The sequence below is a fragment of the Castor canadensis genome, chromosome 12, assembly GCF_047511655.1.
Source record: "Castor canadensis chromosome 12, mCasCan1.hap1v2, whole genome shotgun sequence".
In the NCBI taxonomy this organism is placed as follows: domain Eukaryota; kingdom Metazoa; phylum Chordata; class Mammalia; order Rodentia; family Castoridae; genus Castor; species Castor canadensis.
Genome location: NC_133397.1, coordinates 21,991,987 through 22,011,816, shown reverse-complemented (window position 1 = coordinate 22,011,816; position 19,830 = coordinate 21,991,987). Strand labels below are relative to the sequence as shown.

Here is a 19,830-nt window from a genome sequence, read left to right as displayed (position 1 = left end):
GTTACAGTAACTCCAGCTAAGCCAGCTCCCAACAGAGTGTGTTCAGTGTGCACTGGAGACCTGAGTGTAAACTTAAAAACTTTATTGGAAGCCGTGTGTGTGATCATGGTGGTGAACGCATACGACGGAATATTACACAGCAATAATGATGAACTCGACCTGGATGAATCTCTCCAATAAAAGAAACTGGAAAAAAGCCTGGTACAAAGAAATACACTCTGTATGAGTTTATAGGGTGTTTAAAAATAGGCAAACCAGTCAAGTATGTTGGTGTACACTGTAATCCCAGCACTCAGGAGACTGAGGCAGGGGGATCATGACTTTGAATCCAGCCTGGGCTAGACAGTGACACCTTCTCAGAAACAAAAATTAAAAATGGCAAAATGCTCTACCACTGAGCTGCATCCCCAGGCCACACGGCCACCTTCAGAGAGGAAGGAGTCATACCTGCCCTGCATCCTGCAGGTCACTTCCGGGACATTGGCAATCTCCCGTTTTTGGTGTGGGAGCAGGCACACAGATGATGCTTGAAAATGTTTGGTTTTTGGCAGTACTGGGGTTTGAACTCAGGGCCTCATGCTTGCTAAGCAAGTGCGCTATCACTTGAGCCACTCCACCAGCCCTATAATAATTCTTTAAACAGGGGTATTTCTGTGCTCTCTTCTTGTCTGAATGTGTTTTATTAGAGTAAACTTTATGATATTGCCAATATTCAATCATTTTTAATCTACAAAATGGCAAACATATGATCCAATCTGATACTTAGCAATTAAAAAAATAATTTAAAGCTGGGGGTGTGACTTAAGTGGTAGAGTGTTGGTCTAGCAAGCTGGAGGCCAGTACTGAAAAAAATTAACAATTTACATCAAGTTAAGCAGCCTTTCAAAACGAAGGTAATGAAGGTTGTAGACCGGGCGCTGGTGGCTCACGCCTGTCATCCTAGCCACTCAGGAAGCGGAGATCAGGAGGGTCACGGTCTGAAGCCAGCTCAGAAAAATAGTTCATGAGACTCTATCTCATAAAAAACCCATAACAGAAAAGGATTGGCAGAGTGGCTCAAGTGGTAGAGTGCCTGCCTAGCTAGTGTGAGGCCCTGAATTCAAACCCTGCCAAAAAAAAAAAACCAAGGGAAGGTGTAAAGAGCTTCGTTCTTCATTTGTTCTTTATTCAGTTATGGTTCATTCAGACTTCCTGGAAGCTCATTATGAACCAGGCCTACTCCTAGGTCTGGAGATACAGAGTGAAATTCTCGTTCATTGTTTGCAATCTACCTGTTTGTGGGACAGAAAAACATCTAAGACCACTGTGGTGGTCCACATACATAATCCCAGCAGTCAGGAGGCTGAGGCAGAAGGATCACGAGTTTGAGGCCAGCCTGGGCTACATAGTGAAACCCTGCCTCAGAACAGAAAAAGATAAATGTTTTTTACTGGTGGCTCACGCCTATAATCCTAGCTACTCAGGAGGCAGAGATCAGGAGGATCATGGTCAGAAGCCAGCCCAGGCAGATAGTTTTCGAGACCCTATCTCAAAAAAACCCATCACATAAAAGGACTGGTGAAGTGGCTCAAGGTGTAGGCCCTGAATTCAAACCCCAGTATTAAAAAAAAAAAAAAAGAAAGAAAGAAAGAAAAGAAAAGAAAAAGAAATAATTTAAAAGCTAAAGAAATGTCTAGAATGTCATCATAGTAAGAGCTGGAGGGGGAGAAAAAAGCAGAGTAAGGATATAGAGCAAGGAAGAGCTATTTTAGGAAACTCGGTCAAAAATCTTCAGTGAGTAATGACATTTGAAACAACAGGGAGTGGGGGAGGGCGCCGGGTGCAGGATGGGGACAAGCTCCAGGCTGAGGACAGAGCGAGTGGGCAACTGAGAAACAGGGAGGCCTGTGTAGTTGGATCACAGTGAGGGAGGGAGAGAACACGGAGACACGAAAGGGGAGAAGTGGCTGGGGACTTGTCACATAACGCCTCTGTGCCCTAGGGAGGACTCCGGACTTTCTTCTAAGGGTGACAAGACACCCCTGGAGGCCTGAGATCAGGAAGTGCTCAGATGTGACTCCTGGCTGCTCTGTGACAGGAGAGTAGGGCTTAGGGCAGACACAGGGATTCCTGTTAAAATGCTCAAGCGGTGTCCAGGTGAGAGACAAGGGTGGTGTTGACCTGGGGGTGGGGGATGAGGGTGGTAGTAGTGACACAAATTGTTTTGGAGTCAAGATCATACATTTTGAAGGCAGAACCCAGATAGGATTTGTTGATGGACTGCATACAGAGTAAGAAGTGGAGTCAAGGGGGCGGGATAGGGAGAGGTGACCCAAACAATGTATACACATGTAAGTAAATCTAAAAACAATAAAATAAAATTTAAAAAAACCAAAACAAGTGGAGTCAATCATGTGCACAGTGCCTCAAAAAAAGAAAAAAAAGAAAGAAAGAATTATCTCCAGTGGCCCATGCCTGTAATCCTACTTACTCAGGAGGCAGAGGTCAGGAGGATTAATGTTTGAGGCCAACCCAGGCAAATAGTTCATGAGGCCTTATCTCAAAAGGTCAAAAAATAGGGCTGGTGGAGTGGTTTAAGGTGTTGGCTCTGAGTTCAAATCCCAGTACCACAAAAAAATTCTATATGTAATAAGGCCCAAACTCTCTTATTTTTGTTTTTGACAGTACTGGGGTTTTGACCTTGGGGCTTTGCATTTAGCTAAACAGGCACTCTACTGCTTGAGCCACACTTCCAGCCCCAAGCTCATTTTTAAAAATAATTAATAAAAGTTATTTTTTGGCAGTACTGGGATTTGAACTTAGGACCTCAGGCTTTCTAGGCAGGTACTCTACCACTTGTGCTACTCTACCAGCCCTATTTTGTGTGTGTGTGTGTGTGTGTGTGTGTGTGTGTGTGTTGGATATTTTTGAGATAGGGTCTCATGAACTGAGTAGCTAGGACTCCAGTTGTGAGTCACCTGCACCCAGCTAAAAAGTCTTTTTAAAATGTTCTTCTAGATCTGTTTTTTTGTGGTACTGAGGTTTGAACTCAGGGCCTCACACTTGTTAGGCAGGCCACTCTGTCAACCCTAAAATGTTCTTAAATTATTTTGATAACAAGAAAGTTAAGTATGATAAAGTAGAAGAAATCTCTCTCTCTTTTATTTTATCATTTTTACACTTACTTACATGTAGTAGGAGGAGCCTTATCAAGGACATATACGTTTATAGATAGCTAGCTGACAACATTTCAAAATGGATGCTGCTGGATATGAGTGGCTCACGTCTGTAACCTTAGCTACTTGGAAGGCTGAGATCAGGAGGCCAGCTCAGGCAAATAGTCTGAGAGATCCCCTATCTTCAAATTAACCAGAGCAAAATGGAAGTGGGGCACAAGTGGTAGAGCACGTGCTTTGCAAGCAAGAAGCCCTGAGTTTAAACCCCAATCCACCAAAAAAAAGCAGTAGAGGAAAGAGGAACAATTAGAAATTGAAGCTTTTTTTTTTTTTACGGTATTGGTCCTTGAACTCAGGGACTACACCTTGAGCCACTCCACCAGTCCTTTTTTGTGAAGGGTTTTTTGAGGTACAGTCTCTCGGAACTATTTGCCTGGGCTGGCTTCAAACCTCGATCCTCCTGATCTCTGCCTCCTGAATAGCTGGGATTACAGGCATGAGTCACCAGTGAGACTTTGAAGGCTGGGATATCTCAAAGGTGAATACTTGCCTAGAACACATGAGGCCCTGGGTCTGGATCCGAGCACCTTTAACAAATATTATAGGGCTGGTGGAGTGGCTCAAGTGATAGAGCATCTGCCTAGCAAGTGTGAGGTCCTGAGTTCGAACCTCATTACCACCAAAATAACAACAACAATAATAATAAAAGATTTAGCCAGGAGTGGTGACTCACTTCTGTAATCCTAGTTATTTGGAAGGCTGAGAGTGGGAGGATCTTGGTTCAAGGCCATCCTGGGCAAATAGTTCACGAGACCAGAGAAAATTGGGCTGGAGCTATGGCTCATGTGGTAGAATGCCTGCTATGCAAGTACGAAGCCCTGAGTTCAAACCCTAGTCCTACTCAAAAGTAAACAAACAAACAAACAAATTAATTAATTAACTAAAAATCTAGGCTTGAACATACTTCAGTGATTGACAGCCCAGAAATCTGGATGGCATCCAATTATTCTGTCACGTAGTCATGTCTCTCTCTGCTGGCCAAACTTGGTGTTGCAGGGTAAATCCAAATCCTAAATTACTACTTGCATTTTATTAATGAATGCCTTGTCTTCTTGGTACAGTCATAGTGGGTCCACACAGGAAGAAGATGCTAGTGTGTGAATCCTCCTTGAGGAAAGGACTTTCCTTACCAGAGGAAATGCAGCAAAGGGGCTTGTTAATCCCACTCAGCCAAGGATGGATGTGTACCCATGGTAGCTGTCCCTCAAATCAGGACTCAAAAGCCACCAGTCTGTACCTCATTCCACAGTCAGTGCAACCCATGATGGAGGGAGAGACTGCCAGGGCTGCAGGGTGCAGGGTGAGTGGCTGAGGTCTTCCTGACAGGACAGGGATGTCAACATTCCTCCCCACCTCTTCCTGGGACTGGGAAAAGGCCAAGTGAGTACTGATTACCTAAGGTGTGTATAATCATGAAGGGACATAACCACGTGCTGAGTGTGGGGAAGGGAGACACAGAGACAAAAATTACAGCTCCTGTCTGCAGAGGACACACACTGTGGTGAGGAAGACAGACTCAGCTAGCGACAGTGCAAGTCTGACGTGATGAGCACTGAGTGTAGTTAAACAGAGGCCCCCCCTGAGTTTGACCTTTAGTGTTGAAAAAAAAAAAGTAGCTAAATGGTGCCATGCAAGAGATCCTGAGGAAAGATTAACTCTGGTAGAGTCAACTAAGTCTTCCCAGAAGAGTGATATCCATAAGAGGTTTTGTTTGTTTTTACTGTGATAGCTTTTTATCTACTTTGAGTTATCTTTTTTTTTTTCTCAGTATGGGGTTTGAACTCACGGCCTCATGTTTGCTAGGCAGGGCTTCTACCACTTGAGCTACTCTCCTAGCCTTCATATGAGGCATTATCTCATTTATTTAAAAATACTTACTGATCACATGCTATATGCCAGAAATAGGCTAGCTGTTCTGAATATAAGAATGGAAGAAAAAAAAAAAGGGTGCTAGTGACTCACACCTGTAATCCTAGCTACTCAGGAGGCAGAGATCAGGAGGATCACAGTTCAAGGCCAACCCCAGGGAAATAGTTTGTGAGACCCTATCTGAAAAATACCCAACACAAAACAGGGCTGGTGGAGTTCCTGCCTGCATGAGTCCTTGAGGTCAAACCCCAATACCACCAAAAAGAAAAAAAAAAGAATGGAAAAAAAAGCCAACTAGGTGTGCTTATGCACCTGTAATACCTTTGCCTTGAAAGGATAAGTCTGGAGAATCTCGAATTTGAGACCAGCCTGGGCTACAGAGCAAGACCCCATTTCCAATAAAAATAAACAAATTAATAAAAAAATAAGATAAAATCATGAACAAAACAGACATTCTGTCTTCATTGACCAACAGGGATTTGAGCAAGTATTTAATAGCATGATGCTGAGTTCCACGAAGGAAAGGACAGGGAAGGATGAGAATACTGTAGAGGACCACCACCTGGGTGAGGAAATCCAGAACAGTTTGCTTGAGAAGTGATATTTGAGCAGTGATCTGAGGATGAAGAGGAGGTATCTAGGCAAGATGGTGAGGGTAAGTCTTCCAGTAGCAGAAGCAGAATGTGCAAGAGGCCCTGGGGTAGGAAGGTGGAAGGAGGATGATGAAGGCCATTGTGACTAGAACAAGGGGACTATGGTGTTGAGAGGCACAAGATGTGACAGGAGGTATGGACAGGTCCCAGATCATGCAAGGACTTGGGGACCATATTAATGATTTGAGCTTTAAGAGCAATGAGAAGCATTGGAAGGTTTTAAGCCTGGAGGGATGTGATCAGATACATGTTTGTAAAAGATTTCTTTGGAGAGAATGGGTGGCATGGGGCAAGAGCAGACCCAGGGAAACCACACTGGAGGCTCGGATGGGAGTCCAGGCCACAGAAGATGGCAGCTTGGCCATGACCGTGGCTGGGAAAGTGGGGAAGTTAATTGATCTGAGAAATATTTAGGAAGTTGAGTGGACAGGACTTGGTGTTTGAATGGGTGGATTGGAGACTAGGGGAGTGCTATTTACAGAGCCAGGGACTCTATTTGGAGAAGCAAGTTTAGAGGGGAGATTGATGAGTTCACTGTGGCCAAGTAGAATTTCCGGTGGCTATGTCCATTCCAGGATTGTACACACAGGTCTGCAACTCAGAAAAGAAGTCTGGACTAGAGACACAAATTTAGGAGTCATTTAGACAGCAATTGAGGCCTTCAGCTGTAGTGACACTAGAGGGTAGCACTGGGAGAAGAGAGTGATTAGGTCAGGTGCCAGTGGCTCACACCTGTAATCCAACTTGGGAGGTTGAGATCAGGAGGATCACAGTTCAAGGCCAGCCTGGGCAAATAGTTTGAGAGACCTCCCCATCTCCAAAATAACCAGAGCAAAATGGACAGGAGGTGTGGCTCAAGTGGTAGAGTGCCTGCTTTGCAAATGCAAAGGCCTAAATTCAAACCCTGGCCCCACCAATAGAGAGAGAGAGAGAGAGCGCTCAGGACCAAGCCTTAGTGAGCTTCAACCTTTACTGTTGGAGTTGAGGAGACTGAATTCATCGTTGTAGGGGGAGAAACAGAAAAAATGTAGAGTTGTGGAAGCAGTGGGTAGCCAGAGTGTCATAAAGAAGGGACAGGTGGATTGTGAAAACCTCCCACTGAAAGGGACATCATAGAACTCACTGGTGGCTTTGGTAAGAGAAATGTCTATTGAGTGGGGGAGTAGAAGCCCTGTGAGTCTGAGCTCTGGGATGAAGGGAAGATCAGACTGTGTAGACAGGAACAAAGTCAGGAGGGCATTTCAGGCAGAGGAGCAGAATGAACACAGACATAGAGACACACACACAAAAAAACATGGTGTGTTTGGAGGACCTTGAGCAAGTCAGACCGTCTGGAGACGCCACTGCGGAAGAGGAGGGAAGAACGGGCACAGAGATACACACACTTATAATCTCAGCACTTGGGAGGCCGAGGCAGGAGGATTGCAAGTTTGAGGTCAGCCTGGGCTACAGAGCAAGACTGTGGCTCAAAAAGAATGTGCAAAGACAACATGAAGGGGATACAAGGAAAATGAATAGCTGTGAATGAGGAAAAGGAAGGAAATTAAGTGCCTTTGATGGTGTAGGAGCTTTCATATATACTGATTTCACTTAATTTTCATTTAGACCTACGAGTGCAGACTATTGTTTAAATAGCTGTTAAGAGTAAAATAATTTACTCAGGTTCACAAATCTTGTAAGTAATTGCATTTCTACCTCTCTCCCCTACAGGTTCTGATCCAGTGCCACGCCAGGTGACGACATCAGGAGAGAACAGAGTCTGGACCCATTTTATCCAGCACTGTAGCGACAGGTGTTTTGGCCAGAACAGAGAAGGGTGTTCAAAAGCCAAAGCCAAATGTGACAAAAATAGTTCAAGAACCAAATGGTTTATCCAGAAGTCAGGTTGTCAGAGCCAAGAGAGGTTAGTTTACAAAGCCAAAACCTCACCCAACAATTGGTCCAAAGCCAGTTCATCACAAACATCACAGCTTGATCAACAGAGAGGGGAGGAAGGCCAGAAGACTGCAGAAGTGAACTTCAGAAGCTAAGCCTCAAGCCTCTAGCCTAGCTGGCCTTCAAGTCCTGGTGACTTGGGGATGGGGAACAAGCAAGGAGATAAGCTTATAGAGTTGAAGAACTAAAGAATTCGGCCCTCTAGAAGAAACAGAATCAGAAACGCTTTGTGGAATGACTATTCTTTAAAGAAGGGCCTTGACATTCCAGATAGCAGCACCTCCTCCATTGAGACCTCAGAGAGAAGAAAATGAGGGCAGCAGAATGGACTGGACTCTGGCTTGGTCCTTAGATTTGCAGGACTATACTGGTTATACTTCATTTGCTTTCCAGAGGAGAAAAAAAAAATAGGAAGACCCCCACAGAGGAACAGTAAGACAGACCTGCTCTAGCCAGGAGGCTCCAGGAGGCAGGTGCTATCAAGCAAAGGAAGCTGGGCCATTGTCCAGATGAAGGGTGTCACATTGGCCACATTTCAACCTCCCAACTACTCCACGACGTATATGTTATTTTTCTCCTCCTCCAATTTTTTTGAGCAGATGAGGAAATCAAGACTGGAGTAAACTACTCAACATCACATTATTGGGTGGAGATCAGAACTGGAACTCAAGTCCAGGTTTCATTTTATGCAAATGTTGTCCCTCTTTCTACTATGGTCAGGGAAGGCTTCCTGGAGAAAGCAGTGCTTGCTTTGCCTAGGCGACAGGGCACTATGTACAGAAGGGTGACAGGATCTCTGGACACAGGCACAAAGATGAAACACAACAGAATCAGTTAAGGAAATAAAACATGTTTCTAAAATGTGTGTTTCTTGAGCACAAGAAGAACCCAACTCTTAGAGTGCGCCCAGAGCTCAGCAGATGCTCGAAAGTGTGAAGGCCTGGTTCTCTGTCAGAGTAGTGGAGGTAAGACTGGGAAGTCAGAAGACAGGCAGGCCTTGGTAGGATATGGAAGGTGGAGGACTGGTAGCACCCAGGGTTCTTGTGTAGACCTGGTTCCAGCATCTAGAACAGGAAGGCCGCAGTAAACTAGGGTAGGGAGAGGAAAGGACAGAGCCCAGAAATATTTAGGAGTTAGGCTGCAGGAGGCCCAGCGACACCTTGAGGTGGGGGTGGTGGGGTGGTGGTGGTGGTGGTCGTGACATGTCCCCATTTGGAGGTAGAAAGGCAGAAGCAGTGGGAGCTGACGGGATGGTGGCTGCGGAGGGAACATGCGTGAGTGGTGCAACCTCAGCAGTCGCTCAAGGGTTGCATGCTGTAGGACTGGAGAAGGCATTAGCAACCTGCCAGAAGCCGGTTAACAAAGGCAGGACTACAACTCCCAGCATGCTCGGGCTCGGTGGGGTGACGGCGGGAGGTGGCTGCGCTGCACCCGACTGGTGGGCGCAGGACCTGGGTCTGCACGGGAGTCATCCCGGAGGGGGGTCGCGGGGTGCAGGCGGCGATGCGTCGGGGTCCCCCGCCCCTAGGCCGCGCCCCGCTCGCGCTCCCCGCCCCGCGGCCCCGCCCCTTGCCCCACCCCAGCCGGGAGCCTTAGCTGGGGCCGCAGCGCGGCGGCGGCGGCGGCGGCGGCGGCAACATCACTCTCGCCGCCGCTGCTCCGCCCCATCCCCTTCTGTTTTTCTCCCATTCTCCGGTGGCGGCGGCGGGGAAGGAGGAGGCAGAGGCAGCAGCAGCAGCAGCAGCAGCCGCGCTGGCTGCAATGAATGATCCTCCAGCTTGCGGGGAGGACTCCAGGTGAGCCTCTACCCTCGGGAGGCCCAGGGACCCCCGGCCGCCCAGGACCCGCAGCCCCCCGCCATGGATCCCTAGAGGAAGGAGGAGGAGGAGAAGAAGACAGCTCTGCCGCCCACCCCCATCCCATTTTCCTCTTCCTTTATCTCATTGTTGCGGGAGCTGTTTACGGCTGCGCTCCCTCTGCCCCAGCATGGGGCGGGCTCCGGGCACTGCCCTAAGGCAAGCGCTACTACCGCGGGTGCCCGGGGGTTCTGCGTAATTCCACCTCCCCAGCCCGTGCGCCGAGGACCAGAGAGCGGCGGAGGCCCGGACTGCAGCAGCGGCAGGGCCACCTCCCAGCATCCCCACCCTAGGAGGCTGAATGCGGATTGAGGACCGGCGCCTAGGGGCTGGGCCGGCCCCGCCGATCCCGATCCCGACCTAAGGGAGCCGGACAGCAGGACCGCCCCGGCTGCGGAGGGGGCCAGCGGGAAGGACAGAGCAGCAAGATGGCCAGTAAGACCAAGGCTAGCGAGGCCCTGAAGGTGGTGGCTCGGTGCCGCCCCCTCAGCAGGAAGGAGGAGGCTGCTGGTCACGAGCAGATTCTGACCATGGACGTGAAACTGGGCCAGGTGACCCTGCGTAACCCTCGCGCCGCCCCCGGGGAGCTGCCCAAGACCTTCACCTTTGACGCTGTGTATGACGCCAGCTCCAAGCAGGCCGACCTGTATGATGAAACCGTGAGGCCCCTAATAGACTCGGTCCTTCAGGGTTTCAATGGCACAGTGTTTGCCTATGGCCAGACTGGCACTGGCAAGACCTATACCATGCAGGGGACCTGGGTGGAGCCCGAGCTTCGCGGGGTCATCCCCAACGCTTTTGAGCACATCTTCACCCATATCTCTCGCTCCCAGAATCAGCAGTACTTGGTCCGGGCCTCCTACTTAGAGATCTACCAGGAGGAGATTCGAGACCTGCTCTCGAAAGAGCCAGGCAAAAGGCTAGAGCTGAAGGAGAATCCCGAGACAGGCGTGTACATCAAGGACCTCTCCTCCTTTGTCACCAAGAATGTCAAGGAGATAGAGCATGTGATGAACCTAGGGAACCAGACCCGGGCAGTGGGCAGCACCCATATGAATGAGGTCAGCTCCCGCTCCCATGCCATCTTTGTCATCACGGTGGAGTGTAGCGAGCGTGGCTCTGATGGCCAGGACCACATCCGTGTGGGCAAGCTCAACCTGGTGGACCTGGCTGGCAGCGAGAGGCAGAACAAGGCAGGCCCCAACACAGCTGGAGGGCCAGCCACACAGTCCACAGGAGGTGGTGGCAATGGAGGTGGCAGTGGCAGTGGTGGAGAGAGGCCTAAGGAAGCCTCCAAAATCAACCTCTCGCTGTCCGCCCTGGGTAATGTGATCGCTGCCCTGGCTGGCAACAGGAGCACACACATTCCCTACCGGGACTCCAAGCTGACCCGGCTGCTCCAGGACTCTCTGGGAGGGAATGCCAAGACCATCATGGTGGCCACACTGGGGCCAGCTTCTCACAGCTATGACGAGAGCCTCTCCACCCTACGTTTTGCCAACCGAGCCAAGAATATCAAGAACAAGCCTCGGGTCAATGAGGACCCCAAAGACACACTGCTGCGGGAATTCCAGGAGGAGATCGCCCGCCTGAAGGCCCAGCTGGAGAAGAAGGGGATGCTAGGGAAGAGGCCCCGGAGGAAGAGCAGTCGCAGGAAGAAAGCCGTGTCAGCCCCGGCAGGGTATCCTGAGGGGCCAGTGATTGAGGCCTGGGTAGCTGAAGAGGAGGATGACAACAACAACCACCGCCCGCCCCAGCCCATCCTGGAGACAGCCTTGGAGAAGAACATGGAGAATTATCTGCAGGAGCAGAAGGAGCGGCTGGAGGAGGAGAAAGCCGCCATCCAGGATGACCGCAGCCTGGTGAGCGAGGAGAAGCAGAAGCTGCTGGAGGAGAAGGAGAAGATGCTGGAGGACCTGCGGCGGGAGCAGCAGGCCACAGAACTGCTGGCAGCCAAGTACAAGGTAAGGGCTCCAGAGTCTCCAAGCATGAGAAAGGTCCCTGCAAGTTCCCTTGGCTGGTAGGCTCTCATTTGCAGGGGGTGGGGGGTGGTCTGGGAGATGATGTCTTGAAGTGTCCTGATGTGTCTTCCCTCAGCACCACACACTGCCCTCTCCCCTGGAGCAACTATGCAAATTGCTGCAATACTGGATGACCAGACACACGCATATGCATGCTTACATGTGAAGCAAAGTGAGCAGGTGGTGTTGAGCCAATGAACTTGGGACAGTCTGACCTGCTGCTGTCAGTCTCTGTTGGTGGCCCCAGGATTGGTCGGGTTTGTGGGATGGCCAGACAGGACTTCACACCTTGTGAGTGTGGGTTCTCACTCCTACCCAGTCTCCTCTCCCACCACTTCCTCCCTCTGCACCATCCAGACCTCACATCATATTAAAAATAGTTGGCATTTGGCTAGCACTTCACAGTTTGCACATACCCCACTGATACCAGTTCATTCAGAGTAGTAGTTCTTAAGTCTCCATTTTACAAATGAGGAACTAAGGCTCAGAGAAGTGACAGGACTGGGGTACATCCTACAAAGTAGAGAACCTGAGCTGGAACCCACGGACCTCACATTATTTCAGTTCTTCAATGGCAAGACAGTAACATGGGTGGATTCTGCATCCTATGAAAATGGCCCACTGGGCCATGCAATGCCAGGCCCACTCAGTGCTGAACCCATTCCTTGGTGTCGTTAGGAAGGAAATTTGGGGGTCATGCAGAAGATGGGGGGGGAGGGAAGGGCACTGGGCTCTGTCCAGTTTAGGCCTCTAAACTGAGGAGTTTAGGCCTCTTATTCTGCAGCTCATTGATTGACCTTGTGTAAACTGTTTCCCCTTTCCTCATGGCTCAGTTTCCCTTTCTGTAAGTAGGTTAGCCTGGGTGATCTGAGGCTCTGCTGATCTGACAATTCCATGTTCTGTATCAATCTGAGAAACAGACCTACTGGCCAGTACCACTAGACCTTGTCCAATGCTATCCAATTCCCCATTTCCCTGAGAGATGGTAGGGCCTTAGTGTCCTTCCTGAGCTGTTCCCTTCCCATGGGAGCCTCCAGCTCTAAGCAGAGCCAAGCTACTGAGCCAATCACAGCTTGTTAAATTTCAGTGCTGCAAATGCCACCACTCAGTGTTCCAGACTTTTCTAGATCCCTGGAGCCTTCAACACTGGGGGTTGGAGGAAGGACATAGGAACCATGAGCTTGCTATGAAGAGTAAAACATTGCCATTTCTTATTCCTTCTTAGGAGTGTGAGCTGGAAGCAGGGAAGCCCAGCCCATAGCCACGTGATGAGTGACAGCCGAGCCGTGCGCATTGTCTGTGTACTGGGAATGCGCTCCTGCACAAGGGGCTCTGGCCCTGCGTGTTTAATATTTAATTCACCTCCTTGAGCTCAGCCAGCGTTATGCTGAGCTGTGCCCTCAAGGGAAGGATCAGGGGCCTGGCATTGCCAGGGTCACCTGGGAGAAGCAAGATGCTAAAGGCAGGACAGTTAGGCCAGCATTCCCCACCAGGGAGGGACTACAGCAAGCAGGCTAGTGCTTTCAACTGGGAAATCTTACCTGGTCCGTTCTACATTGGTTTCACTGCTCTTAAGTTGGGAGGCAGTGGGAGCAATGGAGGATAAAAAAGGGAGGAGAGGGCAGATTGACCCTTCAGCTGTCTACGAAATATGGGGAAGGGCGAGAGCAAGCCACTTATTATGGGGAACTGACTGACTTCCCTTAATAAAATTTTGGATCTAAGGCAATGTAAGGCAGGTAAGAGGACAGTCAAGAGAGCAGGGGGTAGCCAGGCACTGTGGCTCATACCTATAGTCCCAACTACGTGGGAAACTAAGGCAGGAGGACTGCTTGAGCCCAGGAGTTTGAAGCCAGCCTGGGCAGCATGGTGAGACCTTGTCTCTAAAATGACTGAATGAACGGACGAATAAGAATTCTTGCACCCAAGCTGTAGTTCATGCAACACTTCTTGTTTGGTTTGGTTTTTTGGCAGTACTGGGGTTCGAACACAGGGCTTCATGCTTACTGGGCAGGTGCTCTACTGCTTGAGCCACATCCCCAGCAACACCACAGTCTAATAGCTGGCAGGGGACTTGGTAAACTGAAGCATGGGACTGACCCAGGGCCATACGGGTGAACTGAGCAGACCCCAGACTGTTCATATTTGGAGTCTAGCCTCTTTGCATTGATCCAGAGGCCTCATGTGACCCAGGCTCCTTGATAATCAAAGTCATTTGTTTTAATATAACACTTTGGGATCTTGATCTCATTTAATCCTCCTAACAACCCCAAGAAATAGGCACTGTTATTTCCACTTGACAATTATGAAAACCAAGGCTGGGGTAGTAGAGAGTGGTCGGTGAACCGGTTGTTAAGTGGCAGAGCCCAAATTGGAATCCCAAGTCTTCTGATGCCCCCAGACCTGTGCTCTTTCCAAGTCATCCCAGATTCCTCCATGGTTGCTCATTGTGTGACTCAGGCCAAAGGCCTTTGCCTCTAGAGGCCTCTGGTTTCCATTTGCTGAAGGAGGATGAAAAGCCTGACATAGCTCCCTGGGGAGTGGGTGAAATGGTTATTATGTGTGGGCTTTCATACAGAGGTAAAGGGGGAGGCCAGCCTGGGAAATTCCATGAAGGGCATGAGTCCTTCCTCATGAAGGACTCAGGATATTCAGCAGGAAACAAGCCCGGGAAGGATCCAACCTCTCTGGTGCAGCCCCTAAGGCCTAAGGCACCTACTGGCTGAGCCCTGGGTGTTTCTGGGATGACTGAAACCATTTGATGGTTCCCTCAGGAGTCACAGGGTGGAGATAACAATCCATCCAGTCCTGCCTCTTTCCCAGGGTTGTGCTGAAGATTAAATGAGATCATTAGCACCAGGGCATTTGAAATAGGTTGAAAGCACCAAATAAATGGAGGGCATTAGCAGCCACAGGGTGGCTTCTGTCTGCCAAGCAGGGGTCCAGTGATCTCCCAGACTGACATCTTTGTTGTGAGCTTAACTCCTTCCTTACCCAGCCATCCCAGCTGCCTGGCCCCAGCCCATAGGGAGCAGAGCCAGGCAGGACAGTCTGGAGACCTCTGGAGGCAGACGAGTGGGTCTCTCCTACAAATTCGCTGAGCTATTGCTTCCCATCTGCAAGTCACTCCTGTCCCCACTTTCTGAATTATGGCATCATCTCCAGCTCTCGCTGTCTACCCTCCCTGCCCCCCCCACCCCGTTCCCTGGGGCAGCTGAACAGTAGTTGAGGCAACCCAGTGCCCTCATTCACTCTCTGACTCATCTTATAGTCTGTCTTGCCTGCTCTCCCCTCCTGCTCCCAGTTCTCTTTGTTCTCCCCTCGCTGTGTACAAACACTGTACCCGGCTCCTTGGGATCTCTTTTCCATCTCTCACATCTACCAAGTGGGCCTCAGGGTGTTAGGGTGTAGAGATGTGTGAGAATTTGTGGTGGGAATCAGTGCTCCCCTTACCATTAATCATTAGCAAGGCATACTTAGGTAGTATCTCCAGGGGCCTTGATAGCAGCCCAGACTATGAAGTAGGAGGGATAAGAACCAGCCCAGACCCACAATACACAGGGCTATTTGAACCTGCACGGACAAAGTGTGTTCACACAATGCACAGACTGAGATGATGTCTGGAGAATGCACGTAGATTGGTTGGTAGAAAGCCTTCTCTACTCAAATTTAATTATGCAAGAATTTTTTTCAATGGCTGTTTTAATTTGAAATTAATTTTTTGAGGGGTTGGACTAGGTGATTTCTATAACTTTGATTCTAGCTGCTTAGGGGGAAAGGAGAGTGTGGGGGGAGGCAGAGGCTGCAGAAGACACAAAACGCAGGCTTGAATTGATGAGTGGTTGGAACCCCAGGGTTGGGTGTGACCCCAGTAAGTAGGTCTGTAGGGTGAGGAGTGGGGGCCTGTCCACTAGAGCCCAGCTCTCAGTGGTGGGTGTAGAAAGAAATCCTGCAGAGAAATAGATCACATCTGACTAAGAACAAGACATAACAAAATGCACTGAAAACTGCTGGATAACACAGGGTCGGGGAAAACAGGGAGGAAGAGCAGTGGAGGGGTTAGACTGATTTTAAAAGTAAGATATCAAGGCAGAAATCCCCACTGAACAATGAACACTTAAACAACGAAAGACAGGAATGTAAAACAGGTCATGCAAAGGGGAGGGCACTAGTGGGAGGGGGAGGGTAATGGAAACAGGTAAAGAAGGGTGAATATGGCTGATGTACTTTCTTTTTTTCTTTTTCTTTTATTCATATGTGCATACAATGTTTGGGTCATTTCTTCCCCCTTCCCCCCACCCCTCCTTCCCTGTCCCACCGTGTACTTTCTATACAGGTATGAATATGGAACATGGAATCCTATTGAAGTTATTTTAAAAAGGAAAATGAGAATGGGGTAGGAGGGAGAATAATGGAGGGGATGAACCAAATCGGGATATAATATATGTATATATGGAAATGTCACAATGAAATCCCCCATATAACTATCATATGCTAATAAAAATGTTTAAGAAAGAAACCCTGCAGAGGCAACCCCAAAAGTCACAGGGTGCATAAATGGCACTGAATTTGCTGTCTCCTTTGTGGGTCCCTCTTCTTCCTCTCCCCTCTGAGCATGGGGGTTAACCATAAATGGGGTATAAGAGAGGGAGTTTTCAGCCTGAGAAATAACAGTAATAGCAATGTACAAATTATCTCACCTAATCCACCAGGCTTCCTCCAAAAAACGTGTTGTTACTATTCTTGGTTTTTTGGAGATTCTGAGGACTTAACCTAGGGCCTGGCTCACACCAACAAGTGCTCTGCCCATTATAAGGAACTTTTTTCTTTTTTTCTTGGAGTCAAGGTCTTATTCTGTTGCTTAGGCTGGCCTGGAACTTGAGCCTACAGAGAGCTAGGAGCATTGGGATGCCAGCATGCCCAGTTTCAAGAACTTTTTACAGTTAGAATTGGTTTGCTTTTGACCCATGGTCTGGCTCAGGTGGTAGAGCACCTACCTAGCAAGCGCAAGGCTCTGAGTTCAAATCTGTGCTAAAAAAATAAAAGAATTGGTTTGCTTTAAGAAGTCATGGGTGGGTTGGGTAATAGGTGGGTTGGTATATGAATATGTACGTATAATGAAACCCCTCACTTTGTACAATTAATATACATAATTGAAAAAACATTTTTTAAAGTAATGGGTGTCCTTAACGGTTGTGATGGTTTCATGGGTGTATACTGATCCTCAAATTCATTGAGTTGTATGTATTTGGTGTGTACAACTCTTTCAGTGTTAGTCATGCCCCAATAAAGTAGTGGGCCCCAGCTGGAGCTACAGCTCAGTGCTAGAGCCCCTGAGGCTCTGGGTTTGAGCCCCAGCACTGCAGGAAGAAAAGGCAATGACTCCATCCCTGGAAGCTGGGAGTGTTGGACAGACTGAGTATCAATCAGGGATTAGGTATGATGCTGCAAGTGCCCAGTGGATCAGAAAAGCCATCGAACTAAGTGATGCTTAAAATCCCCTTTTCAGGTGGTCACCAGTGACTCACACCTGTAATCCTAGCTATTCAGGAGGCAGAAACGAGGAGGATCACAGTTCAAAGCCAGCCCGGAAAATAGTTCAAAAGACCCTATCTCGAAAACACCCAAAAATACACACACAAAAATGGCTGGCACAGTGAATCAAGTGATAAGAATGCCTGCCTAGGAAGAGGCCCTGAGATCAAACTCCAGTAGTACCAAACCAAGAAAGAAAAAGAGAGAGAGAGAGAGAGAGAGAGAGAGAGAGAGAGAAAGGAAGAAAAAGAAAGAAAGAAGAAAATTAAGATAAAGGGGCTCAAAATTTAATATAAGCCAGGTGTGATGGTACCCACCTATAGACCTCTACTTGCAGTTGATTGGGAGACTAAGGCAGGAGGATTGCTTGAACTCACAGCTTTGAGATCAGCCTAGGGAACATAGTGAGACTGCATCTCCAATTAAATTAAATTTAGTATAGTGTGAATATAACCAATAATAAAAGATATTTTTCAACTCTCCATCATGATCAGTTAGAGGAGAATCAAAAACAGCTGGGTGTGTGGTGGTGGTGGTGCACTCCCATAATCCCAGAAACTCAGGATGCTCATAAATTTGAGGCCAGCCTGGGTTACATAGCAAGACACTGTCTCAAAAAATCCTAAGGGGGGGCAGATGCTGGTGGCTCATGCCTATAATTCCAGCTACTAGGAGGCAGAGATCAAGAGGATCATGGTTTGAAGCCAGCCCAGACAAGTAGTACATGAGACCCTATCTTGAAAAAAACCCATCACAAAAAAAGGGCTGGCTCAAGCAGTAAGAGCTCCTGCCCAGCAAGTGTGAGGCCCTGGGTTCAAACCTCAGTGCTAAAAAAAAGGAAAAAAAAAATCCAAAGTGGGGGAATCAATGAGAGTAGAGGAAGAGAGCAAATAGGAGACAAGCAGGAGAGAAATAGAGGGAGACGATGAAGAGGGAAGAGAGAAATAGGGTCACAGAAGCAGAGAGAGGTGGAGAGAGAGCGGGCAGTGGGTGGACAGCAGGGTTTTTGGGGAGCAGAAATGTCAGGAGGGAAAGTTCTATCAAGGAGGGTTGAATCTTCAGTGTCATCCCACTGTCCTTATCTTGGTGTGACTCTCCAAATAGGGCTGGACCACATCCTTAGAGACTCCCCGGTAATCTAGGGAGTGTCTTTTTTCCCAAAGCCGAGCTGGTTCCAAACACATGTCCCCAAGGACACCAGCCCCATGCAGACACTTGGAGATCTTACGGGCTGGAAATCAGGGCACTGTAGGCACCTTCATGTTCCCGCTGAGTCCACCACGATCAGACCCTGGAGGAAAATGTGACCTATGCTCTAGGATGGGTCTGGCATCTAGGCCAGAGTCTGTGGCCTTGCCTTATCTGTGGGAGTAGGACCAGTATTCCTGTGTTCCTTTCTGTCTCTGCTGGCTAGGAAGGTGTGGTCAGTTAACAGAATTGTTCTGTGCTAGGAGCATTTTGTAATATAAAAATTTGAGTAGTGGGAAGCAGGTATGGTGGCACATGCCTGTAATCCCAATATTCAGGAGAAAGATTTTTTTTTTTTTTTTTTTGCTTTTAATAGTCCTGGGGTTTGAACTCAGGACCTCACATGCGCAAGGCAGAAGCTCTACCACTTGAGCCACTTAACCAGCAAGACTAATGTATTTCTGCTTGAGATTCTGGGTTCAGGTTCTGGTGAGGCTCAGTAGGCCCTTTCATCCAGTATTAGGTTTCCCATGGTGTGTGCTGGCTGGAGGTGTGTCTTGTCATATTGTTCTTGGTCATTTCCAGCCCCCAGACAGCACGGGATTGGATGAAGTGGGTGTAATAAGGTTCTCTTTGTGCTCTGAGGGCCAGGAGAGAAGTCCTGGAATTCACACTAAGAAGGACACTCTCCTCCTGACTCTGTACTGCCTCCAGCCCACTGTGCCTGGCCAGTCTGGGAGCTCTGTTGGAGTTGCCCAACCGGGAGGCACATCTGAGAGATGGGCAGATGGTCTCTTTGCTTAGATCCAGCTCTGTGGCTGTGGGAGCTGTACAAGGCCCAACTGCTCAGAGCTTATAAGTCACTGGTGACTTAGGTCACTGGTTTGGTATATCTAGAATACTTATTTGTTTATTTATTTAGGTATTTATTCATTCATCTTTAGGTGATGGGACTTGAACTCAGGGCCTTATGGATGCTAGGCACACACTTTACCACTGAGCTATACCTCCATCCACTAGAATTTTTAGTATCCTAAGAAATTCCTGGGCATTAGCTCCCAGGAATTATTTCTCTGGTTAGGCTGAAGAATTACTAGTTGTCTTTTTCGTCCCAGATAGCCTCCATAGTAGGCTGCCAGGTCCTAATCCAGCTGCTTCTATTGCACCAGGGAATGGATCTGCAAGCTTTCTCCTTTCTTTAGGTAGACTAGCAGAAAAATGACAGTGATGATAATCATAAAAAAATGTGGCTACTATTTCTTCCTTGTGTGCCTAATGTCAAGCTCTCAGATGTGTTCTTTGTTTTTCCTTTTCTTTTTTTTTTTTTTGGTGGTGGGGCAGTACTGGTATTTGAGCTCAGGGCCTCCAATTGCTAGGCAAGCACTGTACCACTTGAGCTACTCAGCCAGTCCTCTGATGTGTTCTTTGCATGTATCATTTTATTTAATTCTCACAACAGCCCCATGAAGTAGTATTATTTTGATTTCCAGGTGGCCAGTAGGCATACTGAGGCACATTAAAGAATGAATGACCCAGTGTCATGGGCTAGGACATGGTA

The 19,830-nt window shown here is 48.3% G+C and overlaps 1 protein-coding gene across 1 annotated transcript in view; it reads left to right on the top strand.

Annotated features, from left to right (window-relative positions):
• The first annotated feature begins 9,272 nt into the window (after positions 1-9,272).
• The window catches only part of Kif3c (kinesin family member 3C), a 36,000-nt gene continuing 25,442 nt past the window's right edge, over positions 9,273-19,830 (top strand). The window contains exon 1 of the mRNA XM_020162979.2: positions 9,273-11,492. Coding sequence (XP_020018568.1) covers positions 9,957-11,492 — 1,536 coding nt within the window. The 5' untranslated portion in view covers positions 9,273-9,956. The remainder of the gene's footprint in view (positions 11,493-19,830) is intronic.